This window comes from Erpetoichthys calabaricus, chromosome 1, assembly GCF_900747795.2.
Source record: "Erpetoichthys calabaricus chromosome 1, fErpCal1.3, whole genome shotgun sequence".
Lineage (NCBI taxonomy): Eukaryota > Metazoa > Chordata > Cladistia > Polypteriformes > Polypteridae > Erpetoichthys > Erpetoichthys calabaricus.
The window spans coordinates 88,610,727-88,628,506 of NC_041394.2; the positions used below are offsets into that span (position 1 = coordinate 88,610,727).

At 36.8% G+C, this 17,780-nt stretch overlaps 1 protein-coding gene across 1 annotated transcript in view; it reads right to left on the reverse strand.

Annotated features, from left to right (window-relative positions):
• sf1 (splicing factor 1) overlaps positions 1 to 17,780 on the reverse strand; it is a 31,369-nt gene that overhangs the window by 4,449 nt on the left and 9,140 nt on the right. The window contains exons 4-10 of the mRNA XM_028803144.2: positions 12,869 to 13,021; positions 12,519 to 12,608; positions 11,261 to 11,444; positions 3,271 to 3,386; positions 2,843 to 2,950; positions 2,385 to 2,574; positions 257 to 473 (exon numbers count right to left, since the gene is read on the reverse strand). Coding sequence (XP_028658977.1) covers positions 257 to 473; positions 2,385 to 2,574; positions 2,843 to 2,950; positions 3,271 to 3,386; positions 11,261 to 11,444; positions 12,519 to 12,608; positions 12,869 to 13,021 — 1,058 coding nt within the window. The remainder of the gene's footprint in view (positions 1 to 256; positions 474 to 2,384; positions 2,575 to 2,842; positions 2,951 to 3,270; positions 3,387 to 11,260; positions 11,445 to 12,518; positions 12,609 to 12,868; positions 13,022 to 17,780) is intronic.

Consider the following 17,780-nt stretch of genomic DNA (forward strand, 5'->3'; position numbering starts at 1 on the left):
AGAACATTAGTGAGGTGTAATATTACATATTACAAAAATTATAGTAAAAAAACACTTCATAACACTGCCAATTGAAAAAACTACTACATTTTTCTTACTTAACCTAAGCTATGAAGGTCTTTTGTTAAACAAATTTGCATATTTATACACCTGCTTAAGAACAGGAAGTTACCCAACATACATTATACACAATTTTCTCTTCTATCTATTTATCCACCAGCACAGATGATAACTTGCGGATTGGGAAGAGACTCACTCATATGCGGGTGCCCATGTGGACCTGGAGCCTGGTTCATCGGAGGAGGAGGTGGTTGCATCCATGGTGGTGGTGGTCCATTTGGGTTAGGGGGCATGGGCGGGCCTCCCATGTTAGGCATTGGGGGTGGGTAACTGTGATGTCCACCAGGACCACCATGCATTCCTGGGAAAGGTCTGCTGTCTGATGGTCCTGAGCTTATCCAAGGAGGGCGATTCTAGGAGAGGAACAGATGTGCAGAATTTAAATGGTGATTTTCCAGAGTTTGTATACCTTCATTCTTTGGAATTAACAACAAAGGAAAAAAAACCTGATGGATCCAATGTAACAGAACTGAATTATGCTGAATAGAGATGTACATTGTAAATTATAAATTAACCTAAATACAAACACTGGAAACCACAGAAATACAAAAGGAAAGAAATAACAAAATTAGCCTTAGTTATTGCAAACGTTGCACTTAACTTGGCATACAGTCCCCTCCCAAAAAAGTACTGGAACATCAAGGCCAATTTGTTTTTGCTGTGCACTGAAGACATTTACATTTGTGAGATCAAAAGAGGACTAAGATCAGAGATTTTGCTTTTATTTCTTGATATCTACATCTAGATATATTGAACAAAATAGAACATAGCACATTTTGTATCAAACCATCTAGTTTTTTTAAATGAGCAAAAGTATTGGAACATAACAAACGACAGGTGTTTGTTACCAAGTATGTCATAAGATTTATTGTTCAACCATCAAGTAGCCCTGTATATCTACTCTCAGTTTAAGTTTTGGCTTATCCTGTGAAGATTGCATTTTTAGTTAAAAAGGGTAGACCAACATGAAGACCAGAGAGCTGCCTATGAGAGAAAGGCATGCCATTCTGAAGATGAGAAATGGGAGAAAATCCATCAGAGGCATTTCAAAAACACTGGGCACAGCCAGTACCACAATTTGGAATGTCCTCACAAGGAAGGATCCACTGGTGTATGGAGCAACAGGCATCAAACCGGTTGCCCAAGGAAAACAACAATTGGTGAGATCAGTAAAGAAAAACCCCAAAACAGTCCATAACATCATTCACAACTTCCAAAAAGCAGGGGTTAAAATATCACAGTCCACTGTTCGAAGAAGACAACAATATAGAGGACATACTGCCAGATGTAAACCACTCAACAGCAGTAAAAACACGAAAGCCAGACTGAAAATTGCAAAAAAAAAAAAAAAAGTATAGAATACACCACAACACTTCTGGAACAAAGTTTTATGGACCGACAAGGCACAGATTAGCCTCTATCAAAGTGATGGACGCCAAGTATGGAGAAAGAAGGGATCTGCATGTGATCCTAAACATACAAGGTCATCTGTGAAGCATGGTGGAGGTTGTGTCATGGCTTGGGCTTGCATGGCTGCTTCTGGAACAGGCTTAATCATTTTTACTGATGATGTAACTCATGATGGTAGTAGTTGAATGAACAGAAATGTACTGTATGCCAATTTTGGATGCATTTCTCCCTAACTAATAGGGAGGAACTTTATTATGCAGCAAGACAATGACCCAAAACACACTGCCACCAACAATGGATTTTACTGGAGGGGGTGGGGGAAAGGAAAATGGAAGGTTTTGGACTAGCTAAGTTAATCACCACATCTTAACCCAATTGAACATACATTTCACCTACTGAAGGGAACGGCTAAAGGAACAAACTCTGTAAAACTGACTGAAACTCTGATCTCTGTTCTCATATTCATCTTTTGAACTCGCACACAAATGTCTTTGGTACACAGCAAAAACAAATTGGTCTTGCTGTTTCAATATTTTGTGGGGGCTATAAATGCTACATAAAAGCCGTTTTATTAATTAGTCTGCTAAAAACAGGTCATAATCACACAAAATGCATACGTATGTATTTGTTCTGTTGCATTTTAACACTTATTACTTGCTAAATCTTTAAGACAGCCTAAAATATTCTAATACCCACTTCTATAGATTCTTCTTTCAAAAAAATCTTTCATTTGAATTTTTCCCCACTTTTTTTTTATCTAAGTCTTGCTAATGTATACTTGAGCTTTCTGCTTTAGTATATTAGCCATTACATACTGAAAGTAGCTATTTCCTAAACCTGTTTGCTGCTCTTACCGCTGGTGATTGATTGTTGCCAGGTCCAGATCCTCTAGGTCCACTAGGCAGAGGATGTGAATTAGTGGGACCTCCAGTAGAGGATGGAACTGGAGCCTCTCCAAGTTCAGCCATTAGAGAAAGATATTCTTTATCCATTCTTGCTTTATCTTGGGCAGACTGCGGATCACCAGGTCTGGTTGAAAATGAGCTGCTCAAAAAGTTACATAAAAAAGACAGCTAAATACACACCCTGCATAAATAAAAACCTACTCGACCTTTTACACAAAAGTGTAAGCAGTTCATAATGTGAAGCAGTGGGAAACAGGTTTACAATCTTTATACAAATATTGATCTTGCAAGAAACTGTCTAATAGTTTAGACCAGACAACACATTTTTCTTAAATCCGAATTAAATGCAAAAGAAATTACACTGTAGTAAACATGCAAGGAGTACCTTGTCGTTAAAATAAACTTACCTGGTAAACTTGCAGTCTGAAGAGATGTGACCTGCTCCTCCACATTTTGTACAGACTGTAGTGTTTGTGATGCTGCGGGGCTCAGAGCTTTGCCAGGGTCTTAGAATTCTATTTAAATGAAGAATTGCACTTTACATTACTCTTTAAGCAACAAAATATATTCATGAGTATATCCAGTCAATCCTTTACAAAATAGAGCTATACAAATATATTTCACTGAAAAAAAAAAAAAAAAAAAAGTTTTTGTTGTATTATAAAAACCAAAGAATTCACGACTGAGTACTGTTACTCTAAGTAATGCTTGCAGCACTTGCAACAAACGTCCAACTATACTTACACGTTTACTTCAAATTGAGGTTTATGGGGTGGAGGGGGTGATGGGGGGTGAATGGTGGGTAAATGTGGGAATCCCTGTAACTGCCATTTACCTGTTGTCATCCTCTCGTAATGTGCCATTGAGACGGGCAAGCTCACGAAGCTGCATTTTTCTTAGGTCATTCTGATCCTCTGGTGTCTCAATCCCCTGCTTCAGAATGTTTCGGATCTAGTTATGGGTGGAAAAAAAAGGCAATTTATAAGCCTTTTAATATTTACAGTTATCTAGCATCACAAAACGAATCCCAAAAAAAAAAAAAAAAAAAAAAAAAAAAAATTCCACTCATCTGTACTTAACTGTCCTCAATGATAAATAAATAAAAAGTGCTTCATGCTTTTATATATTTTAAAATCACTAAGTGAATGCATCTATATTGATAGGAAGGGTTCGACATGATGAACAATGACAGAACAAAAAAAAAAAAAAAAAAAAAAGTACACAATTTGTCAATTTTCTTCTGATAACGAGTTTATATTCACATAGTAACAAAAAAATGTTACCTCCATCAGCTATAAAACGGACTAATCAACCAACAGTAACTATGGCATAGTTACTCAATGAGAAAAATTGACCTATTCTTTAATCATGTAAATACTATTCTATTACTACTATTTCTATTCTCATTATCGGCTTGATAATTACTTTTTCCCCATACTAGTTATGTGCTGACAGATGCTGTGACCATATAATCCTATGAATTACACAGTTTAACATCTGAAGTAGAAATTGATTTACCGTCACTTTACATTTCCTTGGACATTAACTTTTATGAATCTGGACAACTTTTTTGGAGGTTTTGCCAGCATACCATAGTACCATTTTAAAAATTAACAACGTTTCTGAATTTAATAAATGTTTTGTCTTCTGGTGATGAGGCACACAAGGTCCTCATTTTACTCTTCTATTATAAACTCAGCATCTACAAACCTAGGCAGAAGAGCAGGCTTCTCCTCAGAAGCAACGAGCCCATAAAAGCGGGTCTCCCTCTTTTTTTCTGTTTAATTTCCAGATTTAGCAGATTAGTTTGCTTTTGCTTTGTAATTGTTTTAAGATATGCAGTAGATGAAGCTATAGATGTAGCTAGAGATGTAATGATGTATGTTTTCAATCTCTAAACATATTATAGTTTAAGAATCATTACAAATAATTTACATAATTACAATTACAGGTACTGAAGAAGATCAGTGCTTTTTGGCAGATGTTATCTTTATGGAGAGCTGCAGCTTTTCCACAGGCAGGCACTTTAGTCCCTTCACAACAATCAGCTGAATCTAAATGACATTTTAGCAATGGTTACATACAATGTATCATACTGTCTGAAAGCACACCAGGAAGTTTTAAAAGGGGTTATGCCTAACAGTGTACATTCAACCTGGTTGTGTCAGGTCATCAGTTTGGTGGGAGACCCGGCAGCACTATAAATACTTTAGGCTGCATCACTAGTGATGTGGTTGTGAAGTCTGCCTTCTTCAAGAAGCCTGCCAGGAACCCCCGAGGCAGGAAACACCAGGTGGAATAGCTGGGTCAAATAAGTAGGGCACCTCGCTGAACACAGAACTTTCTGTACAGGTGACTTTCTGGCAGAGAACACATCAGCTCAGGCTGCAACAAATATCCTAGACCCTAAAAATGAAGTTAACCTTCATCTCAGAAGAATGCATCAAACTAGTAACAGCTCTTATAATTCTGGAGGGCACTGACTATCCTACTGCAGTCTCATGAATGAAATGAGTCCAATTACAGCCATAATTTAATGATGGTGTTGGTAGAATGAGGGTACACAGTCATAGTTATAGAACACAGAGAAGAGGGCTCAACACACAGCCTTGTGGGATGCTGGTGTCGAGTGTGAGTGTGGAGGAAAAGTAGGGGCCTAATCTAACAATCGGAGGACGGTTAGTCATAAAATCTTTGATCTAGTGGCAGGCAGACAGATTTTGTGAAAGTCCTAAGCCAGCAAGTTTTGCCACCAGTCTATCTGGAATAACTGTTAAAACGCAGAGATAAAGTCTACGAAGAGCATCTTCACATAGCTCCCCTGCTGCTCAAGATGGGAAAGTACAGTATACAAGACTGGAGATGGCATCTTCTGTGGACCCGTTTGCTCTATAAGCATACTAGTGTGGATCCACAGTGACTGGGAGTGTGGCAGTGACATGTCGTAGAACCAATTGTTCAAAGTCACCGAGACTGCTGATGGCAGGTGTTTTTTTTTTGGCAACGGAATGATTATTGTAGAGTTCAGGCAGGATGGAATGAGATATGAAGAGACTGAAGATCTTCATGAAGACCCCAGAGTGTCAATCTGCACATTTTTAAATATCCGTCTTGTCATTCCAAAAGGACAGCCAGCCTATCTTGAATTGACCACTTTGAGCACCCACCTCACATCATGTTCTTGTACTATGAAGGTCTGGTGTAGAGGGCTGGTGTGGGCGAGGTAAGACTGCCGAGGCCTAGATGCAACTTTCTCAGCAGTTTCCACCTTGAAACAAGCAAACAAATGATTCAGTTCCTCTGCCATCGAAATGTCTGCATCAACAGCCATTTGGTTACTGGTTTTGTGGTTGGCGATATGCTTGGATACCTTGCCAAAGTTGACGTGGGTTACTGCTGGCAAAGTAGTCCTCAATATTCTTTTCTGCAGGCTGTTTCAGCCTCTCTGATGGCCCTCTTTAGGTTGGCTGGCCGTGCTGTAAAAGGCTTTGTTGCCAGACCTGAAGGTTATGTTGCAGTGCTTGAGGAGAGATCTGACCTCCATCGTTATCCACCGTTTCTGGTAGGAGTACACACAAATATATTTGCCGACGGTGACATTGTGAAAACAGTTAAATGCAGCAAATTACAGTTGATGTATACACTTCCAAGTACTGATACTCGAAAATATCCCAGTTATGCCTTTCAAAGCAATCCTGAAGCAGCAAAGATGCTCTTCTCTTTGTGGTGATTTGGGCTTTCCTTCTCGGGGGTGTGTATGCTGGAGTCAAAAGCATAGATAAATGATCAGACTGGCCTAAATGAGGCAACTGTTTTGTCCTATAAATATCAAGAATTGAGTAAGCTTTGTCCAGTGTTTTTTCCCCCCCACTGTTTGCACAACTGATGAGTTGAAATATTTGGACTACTACTTTCAAGTCTGTATGGTTGAAATCACCAGCTATAATATGAACGACTTCAGAATAAGCGTTTTGTTGCAAATGAATGGTATTGAGCAAGTAACCTTGAGCTAAGTCAGCATTAGTATCCGGTGGAATGTAAACAGCTGTAACTATGACAAATGGTAAGTAAGGGCCTGTATAAGATTGTCAGATACTTCAAATCAGGAGAGAAGTGATTGCCTATGATCTTTGTGTCGGTACACCAGCTATTATGTACATAAATGCAAAGTCCCCCAAATTCACTTTTGCCAAAGTTTTTGCTTCTATCTCAAAAGTTTGCGGTACACCCTGCTAGCTCAAAGGCTGCGTCTGGTAAAAGCAAATTTAGTCACATATATGTGAAAAGCAAAATGTAACAGTCAAGTTTTTTCTCAGATCTGTAGAAAAATTTCATCCATTTTGTTTGTGATGGATTCTGGCATTGGCGAGAAATATGCTGGGAAGTGGTGGTTTATGTGGATGTTTCTTTAGCTTTACGAACAGTCCGTATTGACATCTTTGCTTTTACTTCCTTATTTTCTGCGTATTTGTTGATTATCCACAGGGAACCCGGTGTCCTTTTTTTTTTTTTTTCTTTATTTCCTCTGGAATGTCATGCAAGTAACAGCCTGGTTGTGCTAAAATCCAAATTTTTATAATATCTAGGCAACTAAATTGAAGCACATAATCCAACTTTGAGGATGATCCCCAAGTTAAATATCTAGAGCCTTTATTAAACTTTACTATGCATGGAGATGTAGAGGAAAAAAAAATCACTATTGGGTCAAGAGTATTTATGAAGAAAAGGATGTAAAAATGGCACACTGCAATTTTTTGTACATGCTGTATGGTATGTTACTGGTACTATATGCACATCATCTTTTGCACTTCATTTTAGTACCATCCCTTATTCACTTCTTCAGTCTTAAACAGCTGCGTTATGGTATATAGCATTTTAACTTGCTTTCTTAACCAGCTACCAATTAGCGAGGAGATGCAAATGACAAACTAGTAGTTCCTTCGAGGAATATATTTTTTTATCCCAAAAATCTTAATTGGACTGCCAGCTGAATTAAGCCAGCTGTTACTTTCCAATTTCTGTGTTTTTGCGTAAAATAACAAAGCTGCTCTATTCCAATTAAACTGTCAAAACTAAAATTATTGTTACATAGAGATCGCTTTTATTTAATCTTGGTCTTAAGATTTCCATCATCACAATTCTCATTCAGCCTCAACACCCCCCCCCCCAACCCCCGATTGTCTGGTTATTTAAACGCTAACTAGAAGTATACACAGTCTTTCAGTATAATTTACCCCATGTCTCCACTGCTTGTCATAAACTGTCATTGAAATAAGGTCAAATAAAAGGGGTTACATTTTGCTTTGTTAAGTTTGACACGCTACTGCTTTTTTGTGAATGCAGAAAAAAAGACCAGCTAACTAAAACTGAAATCAGTCCAAGGAAAAATGTCTCACTAATTGTGAAAATGATTGGAACAAAAACCTGTAGCCACAGAGTCCATTGCACTGAACTATAAAAAAAAATACAACTCTGAATGCTCATCATGAAAGATCTGTTTGAATAAAATACCAGAGGAAAGAAAAAAAAAATTGCCAAAGTTGCCTGGTGTTTCAATTAACTTTTTGGCCACCGGGTTATTATAGATTATTGTCTAAAATCCAGAGATTTGAAACAAATCCAGTAACAAATTATAATTTTAACATTAACACTTGTAATAATTCTTTGTATTCCCTGCTCTGTGCTCCAGTAAATGCAAACTATCTTCAATGCACTAATAATCCCATGGCCCTTTATTCACTTAGACTATGGAACCAATGTAGGAAGCACTTTAAGACAGAGCAACTCTTATCTGTTGCACAACTACATCATAACTACTTTTTCCAGCCTCTCAAAAATACACAGTATTTAATGCCTGCAAAAAGTCTGGGATTAAAACATTGAGACTTGTACATCAATAATCTTTTTGCATCCTATTAGCAATTAAGCATCATATATAACTTCTCTTCAAAATAATTTTTCCACTACTGTCAAGCCAGAAACTTTGCAAAACAGAACCCGACAAATTTTCCTCACCTTCCACTTATATTCCAAAAGAAATATTGGTCAGTCTTGAAGACTCAAAATAGCAACACTACAAATTGATAAAAAGGTTTAATGTCCCTTCCTTTAAAAGATAGGGCAGAATAGGGAAAGATCTTTCACTTAATATTTCAGAAAAGGAGTGGCAGCCATGCACAGAACATACTAGAGCTCCATGTGTGCAAAGCACTCAATTATTCAACTTAAAATCTTTTATCAAGCACATTTATCTAGATAAAAACCTATCCAAAATGTTTCCAGGGCAAGATTCAACGTGCGAATGTTGCATCACTGGGCCACATGTTTTGGGTGTGCACCAAACTAATATCGTTTTGGACAAAAATCTTTGAATGCCTATCAGAAAGCCTTGTTGTCACAATCACTCTTAACATATTAACAGCTGTGTTTGGCGTACTCCCAGATGGGCTTAAAGTGAAAGAGGACAAACAAACTAATTTCCTTTACGTCACAACCAGCACGTAGACCTATCTTGCTCAACTGGAAGAATCACAACCCACCACTTTTAAGTTAGTGGGTAACTAGTGTCCTTTACTATTTTGAAATTGTAAAGAAATTTGTCACTCTGCTGAAAACTTTTTTTTTTTTTTTTTTTAATATGGCAGGATCTGATCAATAACATTTTACAATAAGCTACTATATTGGGAAAAACAATACACTTCCTTGCTGCTTCAAAAATTTGCTTTTTTGGCCGTCTCTCCTCTCTTTTGGGTGAAGTTTGAATTTTGGTTGTTAGTGGATTGTTACTTGCTTTTAATTAAAGAACATATTTCACATAAACACCTTTAACTCTTTTAGGGCGGATGTCGACAGGAGGGGTTGAAGGCGAATGTTGACAAAAGTCGACATCCACGGATAGAGGGCGACAATCAGCTGTTAATGGCGACAAATCTCACTGTCACGTCACAGGCATTCCCTCTGTGCTTGGAGGAATGCTAGACTCGTTGACTCGGCAACTAAACCTTGCGTGTGCGTGAGTTGCGAAATGTAAACAATGGCAAGATGGCATCGACATGTGAAAAGGGAGTGAAGGAAGTGCAGAAAAGAAAACACTCGGCAGACAATGTTTTGCACATTATTGCGGAGTCGGACTCTTGATTTTTCAGAATCGGATTTTATTGGCAGTGATCAGGAGATCGAGCAAGAGAGTGAGAATCTGGCATCAGCTGATTAGACACCAGCCGATGCCGCGTCAGCGGATCTGCTGCCAGTTAAGTGCCTTCGCGCAGCCGATGCATCTACGGCAAGGTTCGCATGAGATAAATACACAGACATTGATCCGTTGAGAGCCGATCTGGCTACCGGAGTTTACAAGACGGCATGGCTTGCTGTTGGACACGACAGATCACCAGCTGCTGTACTTCAGGCTGCTCTCTCCTGATGCTGCTTTTCAGCTACTGTCAGACGAGACAAACAGGTAGGCAGAGAATTTTTTTGAATCGCGGGCTGCGTTTGCATCGCATTCTCGTTTTTCAAAGTGGAAACCCACAACAAAAGATGAGATGAAGCGCGCTGTGGCATTACAAATAGAGATGGGACAGAACTGGTGATATAACTTCAGGGAGCATTGGTCCAAACGAGCTTTGTCCCCTGGTGGCTTTGGACAGGTTATGCAGCGTGGTGATAGGTACGTGCTGCTGCAAAGTTTTATTCACTTCTGTAATAAACAGAAGCAAATCCCATGGGGTGAGCCAGGCTATAATGCCATACATAAAGTTCACAAAATTTCAGAAGATGAAAAGAGGTGACAATACGGTTTTCATGCAGGCAGAAAACTTGGTGGCAGTGGCATGGCACGATGGCAAATGGGTGACTTGTCTCTCTACAATACACACTAACAATATATGTGAGAAAGTGCAGCAACAGACAATTGAAAAATAGGCACCAAAGCAACACATATTGTAAGGAGTGCAATATGGCAATGACTGAAATTGGCTGTTTTGAGCGAGATCAGACTTTGCAGGACTTTGCTGTGTAAAATGTATGTGATATGTATGTGAAATCATATAGTATGCAGGCTCATACAACATGCAAGACAGTAACATTTGTCAAAAGTAAATATTTTTTGTTGATTTGATATATTAAACAATTGCTTTGTGTTGTTTTTTAAAAAAAAGTTAGTTTTTGGAAAAATATTCAGCCCTGGGAGAAAAGAAACAAAAAAAAATTAGCCCTAAAAGAGTTAATTAAAAATAGTTGATTGTTAATGCAAAACTACACTAACAAGGAACTATTGTCCATAGATTGTCAGCAATACCTTGGACTTTAAATGGGCCAATATACCACTTATGTTGCGACTACTTAATAAAAAAATGAAACTGAATATGTACAGTTTGACTGTTAAGACTCAATAGCAGCAAACTGCAAATTACTCTCACTTTTCTGCAAGTTAAAAAGTTATATTATACATTTTGAAAAATGCTCCTGGATTTCAGACAGCAAGGTCAAAAACTGTCTCTTAAAAATAATTTACTACCTTGATTTTCTTAAAAAAAAAAAAAAAAAAAAAAATACACCATGAAGAACTAAATTAAGATGCATCAAAAGAAAGAAAACAAATATATTCAAATATTACAGCTAATGCAGTTTTCACCAATGTGAACTACATTGTATTTAGTAAAAACAGTCTGGATATTGCACAACTATACAACATAGCAAACAGATGCTTTTGGGGCACCAGCATGGATAAAAGTTGAGATGCCTAGGAACAAGCATACAAGGCTTCCATTAGATGTTAGCGAGCAGGTGACTCAGCTGAAAGATTTTAATAAGAAAAGTATGTTCACCTGCTCAACAGCCTTCTTCACATTCTCCATGGTGTTTGCAGTTACAAGTGCATGGAGTGGCTCATCTTCACCAGGTAGCATTTGCCCATCCTTCCGGCCTACTTTGCCCTCCTTCACAGAACCTTTCCCCCGTATCATGATTTTAGCACTACACTCTTTCTCAATGTTTTTCAGGGTGTTTCCTCTGCAAAAAAAAAAAAAAAAAGCACTGAATTTGATACAATTGCAATACAGTTCAGAAACTATTACAAAACTATACAGTGTCCCCTTAACATTATTTGTAACATTTTACGGACACCCCATTCAACTTTGCGAAAAGCTCATTAAATCTTGTATATTAATAGCTTGAAAAGGCAATACTTACAACAGTAAAGCCTTCAGGAAAACGGCACTATGCAACAAGTTACAGCATTTGTAAAATGATTACATTGAAAGACTGATTCAAAAAGTTAAATGTGCATTTGAATAAGCAAGATACCATTTGGTTACTGCTTCATTTATGTCTATAAAATAATAATATAAACGGACACTAAAGTATCCCTCCCTCCTGCAGTTATGTACATCTGACACTTTTCAATACATTGTTAAAATTCCTGTGGAAGTTAGTCTAAGCACAGTTCTTTGCACCTTAACTAAGTGTTTCATAAAAATGAGTAGCTAAATAAAAAAAAAAAAAAAATAAAAAAAAAAAAATTATATATATATATATATATATATATATATATATATATATATATATATATATATATATATATATATACATACATACACATCATGCATTACGTACATGACTGCAAAGGTTTTCTTTTGCTGCCAAGAAATCAAGCAAAGGTGGGTATATGAAAATAATGTGGTTCTTGGTGAGCTTTTTATAAATAAAACATTTATGCGGAACTTGGTGTATAACTTAAATGTTTATGCAAATTTTACCCACATTTTTGATCATATAAATTAGTCATTCTCAACCCTAATTCTACTTCTTTCTGCTACTGAACCATAAAGAATTATATTACAGAGGTCTAATAGAAACGCATGCTGATGGATGATCCTGGTACTGGGGAACACAAAGAATGCATCACACTTAACATTTCACAAACTACAGAATCCTGCTATAGAAGGAATTTACTCCATTCTTTCTAAACTATTCACAGTGCAAAAAACACCCAATAAAATGAAGTCATCAGGGGAGAAATAGGTAATTATATAAAAAACCCTACTGGAACATTAGATTCCCAAAACTGAAGTAAAGCTCTATTACCTTGGCCCAATCAGCAAACCCACAAAATTGATCTCAGGATACTCATCTTGAGGGATCATTACTTTGTCACTCACTCTAGTTGCAGGAGGTCTGTAAGATACAGGAAAAAATAAGGTACTGGTCAATATTTGTAATAGGTTCTTTGCATCACTGAAACAAAATGTAAACGTGCTTTTTTTTTTTTTTTTTAAACCCTCAGATATGACTAATTCCCTGCACAAGATTATTCAACAGAAGGGAAAACCAGTGTCAGAGTACATAAAGGGCAACAATAAATTTTGATGGACAAAGCAGTGTAAATGTTTTCAGAACACAATACAATCTGATAAAAAGCTGAATTTAATTCATACTTGTAGTCAGCAGGTGGCTTAAAATCTGGGTTGAGACCAACCATCTCCTGAATAAGCATGTGCCTTTCTTCTTCCAGCTTTTTCCGAGTACGATATTCACGTGTATTCAACCTTTTCCCTTCACTGTTGTAGATAGGTTCAGGAGACGGAGATCTATGAAAACGGGGGGGAGCAGGGTAAAAAGGGGGGAAAAAAAGCAAGAACACACTTTTAGTAAGGACCTCCAGTATTGTGTGGGATAAACATATGCTTCCTTTCATAAAACTAAACTTTCAAAGGCTGGCAAAATATTAAAATTTTGAACACCTTAAAAAAAGGCTGGTTACAACTGTGAATGTATTTTTTGGCAGTAGGGTGGGAGGGGTTCCATACAACTTGTCCCAATATCTAAGTTCAAATGTTAGCTCTTCCATAAAGGGAAGAAACACCACTTAAAAACAAAACATTTCATGACTTAAAGTGACACTAACTTTAAAAGCCTGAACCTAGTGAATTAATTTTCCAACTTAACCATCACATAAAGAGGTTATATATTTTTGGATTATTCTTGTATTCCTTCATTAATGTTCAAACTTGTTCATTAAAGTTTAGATCAGTGGGTGGTCAGGGACCTAGTAATGGGCACAAGCAAAGAATCCTCCCACCAGCAGCCAAACAATTACATCTAACCACCATAACCTGGATGAAAAACACTGCCAAGAGCAAATATATTTACTCTATTAACTCAACAGTAACCAATATATATGATTTTACACACCTATCCTGTGTACAGGATAAAAAAAAATGTAGAGAACAACATGTGAATGAGATTATTAATGGTCAGACCTAAAAGGTGGGGGAGGAGGGTGACATCTAATAAATAAGACAGGTAGGTCTATTAAGTAAAAAAATAGGTTATTTGCAAAAGCCAGATGGGTTGAGAACATCTAGCTCTTACTCGACCACCTTGAGTGCTGAACTCTGTGTGTCTGTCACCCCTGTATGAAAGGCTCTGCATTTGAAAAAGGTTAGATTGGGAATTTGGTTAAAGAGGAAAAAAAAGTTAAGATTTTTTTTGTTCCCTCCCAAAATCAAAGACAGCTTAAAAATGCTGCCTGGTCCAATCAAAAGAAAATAAAGACTGTTAATTCCTCTTAGTTATAACCTTGACAAATCCAGCGCTGATGACCTGGAAAATCTTTCTTTGAGTAAGCTGAAAACTAAGGTTACTTTTTCAGCAGTTTTGTTAAAAATAAAAAAAATAGACTGCAATAGCTGCAAAGACTCATGCAACCTTTTTGTTACAAACCCAGCAGTTTGAATCTTGGCCTTTCAAAACCTGTACCCAAAAGAGCAGTCTAAAGAAATACTGTAAAATCATTCTGTAGCTACCTTGGTACTTTAATATAAAATATTTAATCAAAAATAAAATTGAGATCTAGGCAATGGTTTTTATCAATCAATAACTCAATTTCATATTTTCAAGTTTAAAAAATAGTTTCAAAGCCACATAATCATACCTGTTGTACTGGAAATATTGCATATCATATAAATGTGCTGGTACCAAGAAGTAGAAGTTGTTTTAGCAAAGCTGACATCAGTCATCAGTGGTGCGCAACCTTCCCAACAGTGCACCATTTTACCAAATTAAAAAAAGTGTTTTGCAAAAATTAACTAAACAAAACATTACTTAAAACAGAAAAGACAAACTGGCCAGAGTTAACTAGTATATTTAACTACTTTACTACTAATAATTTCATGTTTTTTAACCATTCTCCCTATGTTTATTTTGATGGAGTTGCTTGTGTTGTGATGCCAGCTACTTCAGTGAGGAGCTGTAAATGTTAAGTCTGGACACAAAACGTAAACAACCAAACTAACTAAGGCAATCTAACTTAACATCCTCAAACCCACTTAATTCAGTTCTGGGTCATAGGGGACCACACAGCCTATCCTGAAAATGCACAGATTCACAGGGCCAAACAACCTTATCGAGTCAGGATGCTCCAATCAGTTATTTCTTTAGGACTAATATTGATCAGATTTTTTTCTCTTTAGCCGTTTTTTCCCTCCTTTCTTTAAAAACACTAATTTCCAGTACAACCAACGTGCATAGAAGCCTTATGTTCTATATCAGTAGTTCCCAAACATTAAGGTATGACCTAATTTTGGGTGATAATCTTGACTGCAACCCCCTACTACAGTAATCAACTGGCTTTGTAAATAAAAACTGGCTGGGAGTAAAATAGTTATTGAATAATAGAAATACTGGTGCCACCCAGTTGCACAGTTTGCCTTTGTTGTTCATGTTTTCTGGTCTTTCCGCCACATGCCAGGAAGCGTGTGCTAATTATATTTAATCATTGCATCGTTGCTCAATGGCACGGAAGTATTCTGGAAATTTCAATTTAGCTTTATTTATATAAGCAGCGACGCTCGAGAAGGCATAACTTCCAAGCTGTGAACTGGACTGGTGAGTGACGTACAATAGTACTTATCGTTGAATATTCAATATCTATACCCATTTTGTTAAAGATGGATACATTTTTTAAAAGATGACTGGAACCATCCATGTTTGACAGGGACTAGAAAAAAAGAAAAACAGGATTGTACAGCGATGATTATCTGAAATATGGTTTTACTGTTATCTCCAACAATCCACGGTATGAGGTTTGTAAAGAAATATCATCAAAAGAAAGTATGAAGCAGTCAAAGCTACTTCAACATTTAAATAAACATCCAGACAAAGACAAGCCTGTAGAATTCCTTTGGTAGAAGCTAAAACAATCTCCACAAGGAGCAAGCCAGTTTTACTACTGCAACCACCACTAATGAAAAAGCATTACTAGCAAGTTAGAGTTGCATCCTGTAAGTCACATACAACTGCCAAAAATCTGATTTTACTAACTGCTGTTGAAAAAGTGCAACTAGTGAAAAGGAGGCTGACAAGCTCAAAACAATACCCCTGTCCAATAATACAATCCAAAGAAGAAGCGATATGGCATAAGATATTTCAACACAAGTTCTTAAAGACATTAAATACAAGTACTGCTCACTACAGATGGACAAATCCACAGATATTTCCAACTCTGGCAGTGGTTATAGTGTGACACAATCTGATTTGTACCTCTGGTCATGGTAAGTGGAAGTCCTCCCAGGCAAACATTACCATAGGTGTGCTAGCTGCACAAACACGTTCAGCACCACGATCAACTGACCAATTGCTGATTCTGGTACCCCATTTAAATTTTCAATCTCCAGATCATTTGCACCAAAATAGAAGTCCAACAAGTTAACAGTCCAACTGAGTGTTAATAAGCCAAACATCACCCACCAAGTATTGTTTCTTTGCGCATTCGCTTCGCTCTATCGCCTGATTACATTGCCATTGTTTACTCTTCGCTATTTATGCACACGCAAGGATTAGACATCAAGCCAACATGTCTAACATTCCTCCAAGCAAAGACAGTCTAGCTTCACTGTACCAGCGAGCTTTTTTATGTTTACAACTAGTTATCACCCAAGTTGACATCCACCTTCAACCCGATTAACTTTTAAGACGTTTTTTGTTTTAATTGTAGAAATCCTGTTGCAATCCTTAATCCCCTCCCCCAAGTTTTTTATTAGACCCACAGTTCTATATTAAAGCATCAACCTGGGTATTTTCACAATTCAAAGTGCAGGCAACAGGTATTACCATTTCATTTTTTTTTTTTTTATATATATATATAAACAAAATGAAATACTGCGCACACTTCATTTACAATAAAAAAAAATACTAAAATGTATATATTAACTAATACACTTTGTACACAATATATTCATAAAATGTTTAAGAAGAAGAATCAAACGTAAAATGCTTAACAAGTCTACAAAATACGCAGATAAATTTGGCCCTTATGCTAACAAACCTACTGTTTACTAATCAGTGACTTAAAATTCTAATTTATCCGTTCTTTTTCTAATTCACAACGTCAGCTATTGTACTAAACACAAACTCACTCATGGCTCATACTCCACCAAGGAATGCCCGATTTAAGTAAAATAATAAAATAAAAGGTTTGAACTCAAAGCAGTTTTTCTTAATTTCTGAAGACCTGTGTATCTGTCAGTGGGACTTTTTTCTATATCTTTCTATATTTCTCTCTATGCACATGAACACTGCACATTTCCTTTTACTCAGTTTATTACTCCACTTTTTTAAATGTAAAAGCAGATATACCAGTCTTTTCTCACTTCCAAAATCCACCTTCCTGTTGCTATGGGGCGGGGGGCAGGGTTCAGTAGAAAAAACATGTGCACTTCCTCAAGTAATGTAACACTTGGTGTAATGGAATAAAACAATTAAATTCTGTAAAACTTAGAAAAGGAGGTACTACAAAAAAGTACTTTGAGATCAGCCAATTTACAGATCACTTATCAAGTTATATGGAGTGAGAAAAAAAATAATTTTGATGAGCTGATTGATCACAGTATCTATCACTGCTAACCAACTGGTCTCTGGAGATGAGAGAGGAAAACCAGATACCCAAAGATAAAGAGTAAAATGTGCAAAATCCTCATAGACAACTGGACAATATGCACTTCTTAATCCCCACTCCTGAAAAAAAGGCAGGCAAAAATGTTTTGCTGGTGTAAGTATATGGTCTATGACTGAATAAAGCTTTTATTTAATTAAAAAAAAAATAAAACCACACACCCACACCCTGTGTAGTCAATTACATTAAATGGGTATTGGGTCAATATTTTTAGACAAATACACAACACATACTGAATTCTTCCATGGAAACGGCCATGTATACCATTAAACTGTTACATTAACACATATCTAATAAGCTTGACATGGAAAATTTAAGGATCAAGTCAAACAAATAGATACTCTAAATTAAACAGTTGCTACTACTGTTCAAATCAAGTATTAACAAACAAAAAA